General features: G+C 40.9%; 1 protein-coding gene across 1 annotated transcript in view; it reads right to left on the bottom strand.

The window, feature by feature from the left end:
* Nucleotides 1–3,199: 3,199 nt before the first annotated feature.
* SVEP1 (sushi, von Willebrand factor type A, EGF and pentraxin domain containing 1) overlaps nt 3,200–6,847 on the bottom strand; it is a 505,032-nt gene continuing 501,384 nt past the window's right edge. The window contains exons 48-49 of the mRNA XM_069766556.1: nt 4,516–4,611; nt 3,200–3,297 (exon numbers count right to left, since the gene is read on the bottom strand). Of these exons, the coding sequence (XP_069622657.1) occupies nt 3,200–3,297; nt 4,516–4,611 (194 nt within the window). The remainder of the gene's footprint in view (nt 3,298–4,515; nt 4,612–6,847) is intronic.

Here is a 6,847-nt window from a genome sequence, read left to right as displayed (position 1 = left end):
GAAAGTGTTGACATCTTGAAACTGTTCAGTCTTACAAATTAATAGCTGATGAAGTGAACCAAGCATTAAATATGAAACCAAATTTTTATTAGTTAGGATATTAAAAAAAACACATTAAAAATAAGAGTCTCAAAATCAGAGTGCCCAGATGGAGATAGAGCATATCATGCTGTGTGGTAAGTATAACATAATTGTATAATACACATGACAGACCTCATATACTGCACAAGCTGGTTCCCTGTGTTATCTGCATCAACTTGTAGTATACCTAGTTAGGATAAAGCCCACATGTATTATACATTTATCCTATACTTATACTTTATGGAGCGAGGCCGTGCCCTCTAGACTGCGACACCCAATGGATGGCCGCACCAATACAAATGTATAGAGTGAGGCCTCTCCCACTGGACAGGCTCTGGCTGGGAGTATGAATTATACATACCCTCCGGTAAGGCTCAGAAATGGGCAAATCTTTGCAGCACACAGTGCGTGCACAGAAGGGATTCATAAGTCTGCAGTCACACACAGTGACTGCAGACTTATTGATTTGGACTAGACAACCCCTTTAACAGATTGGCCGGGTTCATAAACTCTGATCTCTGCCCACCAATAACTTTTGTTATATATTCGTAAAATTATATAAATCACTGCAATGGCAAAATCCTTTAACCCCTTTCTGCCAGCTGACGGAATAGTACGTCAGCTGGCAGATCCCCTGCTTTGAGGTGGGCTCCGGCGGTGAGCCCACCTCAAAGCCGCGACATGTCAGCTGTTTTGTACAGCTGACATGTGCGCGCAATGAGCGCGAGCGGAATCGCGATCCGCCCACGCTCATTAACTAGTTAAATGCCGCCGTCAAGCGCTGACAGCGGCATTTAACTAGCGCTCCCGGCTGCGCGGCCGGTACTACTCGCACTGCTGACCCCCGTCACATGATCGGGGGTCAGCAGTGCATCGCCATAACAACCAGAGGTCTCCTTGAGACCTCTATGGTTGTTGATGGCCGATTGCTTTGAGCGCCACCCTGTGGTCGGCGTTCAAAGCAACCCTGCATTTCTGCTACATAGAGGTGATCTGTACTTCACCTCTATGTAGCAGAGCCGATCGAGTTATGCATGCTTCTAGCCTCCCATGGAGGCTATTGAAGCATGCTAAAATTTAAAAAAAAAAGTGATTAAAAATATAAAAAAAATTAAAAATATATAAAAGTTCAAATCACCCCCCTTTCGCCCCAATCAAAATAAAACAATAAAAAAAAAATCAAACATACACATATTTGGTATCGCCGCGTTCAGAATCGCCCTATCTATCAATAAAAACAAAGGATTAACCTGACCGCTAAATGACGTAGCGAGAAAAAAAATCAAAACGCCAAAATTACGTTTTTTTGGTCGCCGCAACATTGCATTAAAATGCTATAACGGGCGATCAAAAGAACGTATCTACACCAAAATGGTATCATTAAAAACGCCAGCTCGGCACGCAAAAAATAAGCCCTCACCTGACCCCAGATCACGAAAATTGGAGACGCTACGGGTATCGGAAAATCGCGCAATTTTTTTTTTTTTTTTTTAGCAAAATTTGGAATTTTTTTTCACCACTTAGATATAAAATAACCTAGACATGTTTGGTGTCTATGAACTCATAATGACCTGGAGAATCATAATGGCCGGTTAGTTTTAGCATTTAGTGAACCTAGCAAAAAAGCCAAACAAAAAACAAGTGTGAGATTGCACTTTTTTTGCAATTTCATCACACTTGGAATTTTTTTCCCGTTTTCTGTTACATGGCATGGTAAAATCAATGGTATCGTTCAAAATTACATCTCGTCCCGCAAAAAATAAGCCCTCACATGGCCATATTGACGGAAAAATAAAAAAGTTATGGCTCTGGGAAGGAGGGGAGCAAAAAACGAAAATGAAAAAGCGGAAAAAGCTCCGGGGGTGAAGGGGTTAATGATGGTTTTCACCCATAGCTTTTACCCATATTTTCAGCGGCATCAATTAGCTAATTTAGGTTACTTTGTGTTTTTTCATTTAGTTTTTCACTGCATTTTTACATGTGTTTTTGTTGTGCCTTTTCAGCTGCAGTTTTGGAAACTTCTTTTATTAATTTTGAAAAAACTTTGATAAAGTATTGTGTTTCTTCTGTTCAATATGACTTTTGATCAATGGATTTTCTCATCTCATTGAAGTCTGGCAAGAGAAGTTGACATGTTGCTTATGGTACTGAAACACTTATCATGGGAACTTAGTCTTAGGACCTCTTTACCTCTCAGTGTAAACCCAAACGTGTTGCATGAGGATTATGCTGTGAATTCTCTTTGGATTTCATTCCTGCCAGATTGACTGAGCAGTTGAATATCCACAGTTTGTTCACTTTTAGAAAGACAAAATGGCTGCAGCAGAGGGATGTGATTTGTAGAACCTCATCCACTTGCTTAGTGCTTTAACCTACCATGGCTTTTACTAGCTAAAATCTACAGCAACTCCACCTCATCTGAACTCAGCCTAGGCTCACACATTCAGTATTTGGTCAGGATTTTACCTCAGTATCTGTAAGCCAAAACCAGGAGTGGGTGATAAATACAGAAGTGGAGCATATGTTTCTATTATACTTTTCCTCTATTTGTTCCACTCCTGGTTTTGGCTACAAATACTGAGGTAAAATACTGACCAATTACTGAATGGGTGTCCGTGTCCGTGGCCTTAGAGTTGGAATTGTAAGCACTTAAAGAGAAGTTGTCATGTTAAAAATAGTATCTGGGCTGCAGGCTGCTTGTTATAGAGCTGGAATAGCTGATCAGATTGACGTACATATTTGCGGGAACATTTGTTGGTAAAAACTTGTATGTTATTCAACAAATCCTTGGTGTTTTCATGTGTATGAGTGGGCGATCCTATTCAGTAATTGACATTCATTTCTGTATGACTATGAATGCAGAGATAGCTGTCAATCACTATTAGGACCGCCCACTAGACTCATTTATATACAAACTCCAAGCTTCTCAATGAATAAATTGCAAGTTATAATGAATCTTTTCCAACAAACCTGCATATCCTTCTGCTCAGCTTCTCCTTCTTTATGCTATGCTGTCCACAGATCGGACTACATGTGCAACGTGACAGGTCCCCTTTAAAACACACCTTGCTACTACTGTCACTGCCTACACTGAAGCACATGGCAATGGTAACAAGACTTACCTAGAGCAGTCAGGCCCTGTCCAGCTTGGTGGGCAATTGCATCTGTTTGGTCTTACACATCTACCTCCATTTAAGCAAGGAGACTGGCAAACAGCTGAAAGAAGATTTTATATAATTAGAGGAATTACAAATGCTATGGTAAATATTTACACTTTGCTTTGATTATTAATTAGTTAATTAAATATACCTACATATACAACGTTGATCATTTTGTATTTTAGTATTAGCTTTATAAGTGTTATGCATAAAATAACAAAGGGAGTTGTGTCTTATATAGAGATGTATTTGTGTTAAAGCTTTCCTTTAGCTTTTAGAAGTATAGTTAGATTGGCAGAGCAAGTTTCAAGGACTTCTGCAGAATCCATAATTTACAACCTTGTTATTCCCAATATAAATACTTTCTTTCTTAGGTAATGTTTGTACTTAACTATTCCCCTTTCTTCTGGGGGTGTAATAAAATATGTGTTGCTCAGGATCTGAGGACAGACAAGAATTATACACTGATAAACTGGCTGAGCGTATTTTCTTATCTCTGATGCATCATATTTTTTTTTTTTTAATTTGGACTAATAATGGCAAATTTGAAGATCATTTGAATCTCAACCCAAATTAGTTCTCATTGGAAGGGGCTACCGCTACACAAGCTACGAAATTGTCAATCTACAATAGCCTGCTATATGTCATGTGACTAAAATATGAGTAACTCTTAAAACAATGGTTATCTGACAGTAGCAGGTCACCTGAAAAGCACTTTGAAAGAAAAGATCAAATGCAACAGACCAACAACGCTAAAGAGGCTTTTATATTTTCTAGGTTTATCGAAGCAATAACTTAAGCAGTTCAACACCGGGTCATTTACCCTCCTTCCTGACCAGGCATATTTTCAGGGTTTGTCATGCATGCGGTTTAAAGAGTGTAGGGGTTTTACCTGTTATGTTTTTATTTCTTTTTCATTTATATTACTCATTCTGCACCTCCACAATGTCATAAAAGACCTTTGGTAATTTTTATTTTTATCCCATTTTCCTTGTAACTTTGCATATTAGCCCCATTTAAAAGGGAAATGCAGCCTCCCGGTTGCATAGCAGAAATGTCTAGGTCTCCTATGACCCTGAAGCTCTTGCTTCCCCACTACACACAGCAATCACATGACCTCCGGATGGTGTGCTCCCAGCCTTAAAGTTTAGGGTCATCTGGAAACACTGTTAACAACATCTTTCTGAAAAAGTGTTAATGGTTTAATAAATAGTGTAGAGTTTTATTAGCTCTATGCAGCTACACTTGGGTGTAAAGAAATGTCTCCATTACTTACCAAGATGACAGCGTGACCCAGTCCAGCCATTTAGGCAGTCACATTTGTATGGAGCTGTACACCGGCCTCCATTTAGACATGGCAGGATGCAAATTGCTGAGGAACAAAACAGATTGTCTAAAGATAATATTCTTTGCCACATAAAACCACATAAAAGCTAACACTGTAAAGTAGGAGCTCCCCGTGTCAATCAATCATATGTTAAATCAAGGGCATAACTAGAGTGCGACCAGGCCCATGCAGGTGGAGGCCTCGCCGATGCCAGTAGTTATTTCGGCTGGATGTGCATCATGGGAGCTGAAGAAGGGATCAGTAGAATTGATTTTTTTTATATATTTGTTGGAGAAGAGCTGCAGAACAAGGACATTATTACTGGAAGAAGCCAAGGATGGGGGACATATATTACTGGAAGGGGCCTAGGATGGGGCACATTACACTGGGAGGGGGGGGACATATTATTGAAAAGGGCCCAGGATGGTAGCATTATAACAGGGGGGGGGATATATATTACTGGAAGCAGCTCAGGATGGGTCATTATACCAGTATAGGGGACATATATTACTGGAAGGGGCCCAAGATGGGGGACATTATACCAGGAAATGGCCCAGGATAGAGGATATTATACCAGGAAAGGGAGACATTATACTTTGAAGGAGCCCAAGATGGAGACATTATACCAGTATGGGGACATTATTATTAGAAGTTGCCCGGCATGGGGGAGATTAGCCCAGAAATAGGCCCAGGTTCAAGGACATTGTACCTGGAAAAGCCCAGGATGAGGAACATTATTACTAGAAAGGTACACAAGATGGGGGACAATATTACATGCGTGGGTAAACACTTATGTCTTCATAGGATCTGGAATGCTAAAAAGCCCCATACATCTGACGAATATGCAGATGGGAGCTCAGGTCCAAATTTTACACTAGAACCCACTGGACTCTAGTTACACAACTGAGTTTAATGTAGTAGTCATCATCATTTTATTTCTTACTATGTGCTCCATTTGAAGGTACATAATGACAAAATAAACTAGATGCCCGATTACTGTTTTTGTACATATAATAGTAACATTAAAATACTGTACGGAAACAGAATGAAAGAAAAAATATACAGGTATGACTTAAATATAACACAAGCAACCATTTCAAACCGAGCCCAAACGTGGACTTGATATTTTGAAAGAACTCTAGAAAACCACTTTCTGAATCCTGGCTCACAGAAAGAGCACCCCATTGTTTTACATTGCATATTTCCAGATATATCTGATCTTTACCCTAGAGGGTATAATACTACAAACACAATGTGCCATAATTACTGATGGCAAACCCATATAAAGCTTGGTTGCACTGTTGTCCCCCTCTAAAATAGATGGTATGAAATTATTAGGCTCCTCAACACACTATTTTCTTCCTCTGTGAATGTAACCAGATTGGAAGCGTTTCTGCACTCTTTAGAGTTATGACACAAGTAGTAATAGATAAAATTGCAGCGTGTCCGTCTTCAGTAAAAATAAGATTCTTTATTGGTAATCTATAAAAGTAGCAACAGTATGCAATGGGTTAAGAAAATGTGCAAACAGAGCAAACGCGTTTCGGATTGTAATCCTTATTCATTTAAAAAAATATAGAATCTTATTTTTACTGAAGATGGACACGCTGGATGTTAGGAGTCGAGTTTCCTCTGCTGCACAGGGGGAATCTCGATCCGTCTCCGCTGCGGTCTCCCATTCTCCTCCAGCCGCAGTGGAGTCTGCTCAGCAGGGACGTCGCTCCCAGTGTCTTGCTCGCTCTCACTCTGTACAGAGAGTTACTGCTGCTTCTTCAGCTCCTGCCATTAAAGTCAGTGCTGGTCAGCGGCGAGCGGACTTCCCTGGGACTAAGTCCTTGTTTGCGCACACTGAGCATGCCCAGAGCAAGATCTCCCGTTGGAGATCGAGGGTCATGTGCTCTGGCTCTGCAGCGCATTCCATTGGTCCTCTTGGAAGGTCTTGGAAGGGCAAAGTTTCTGTGGCCACTTCCTGTCCTGCAATTATATAAACTGCGCATGACCGCACGGCCATGCGCTAGTGTACAATTGAATACGTGTGTTTGTTGTGAGTGCAAGTCGTTCATTAAATACCCCTACCCTATTGTATGACTGTTCGCGTATGGAGTATGGCTGCTATCTAGCGCCCGACAAATCACTCAACGTGTCACACACGTATCAGCGTCTATTGCTGTGACCGCCAGTGCGGCGCCACGCGCCAGTAGTGCGCTTCCTGACCCACGTCTGGGTGCTTAGTGGTGCCTGCCAGCACGGCACAGTTCGCACTTCGGTGCTCTAATTATAA

Source organism: Ranitomeya imitator, chromosome 1, assembly GCF_032444005.1.
Source record: "Ranitomeya imitator isolate aRanImi1 chromosome 1, aRanImi1.pri, whole genome shotgun sequence".
Classification (NCBI taxonomy): Eukaryota; Metazoa; Chordata; class Amphibia; order Anura; family Dendrobatidae; genus Ranitomeya; species Ranitomeya imitator.
The sequence above is the reverse complement of the archived record's forward strand: the minus strand, read 5'-3'. Positions and strand labels throughout refer to the sequence as shown.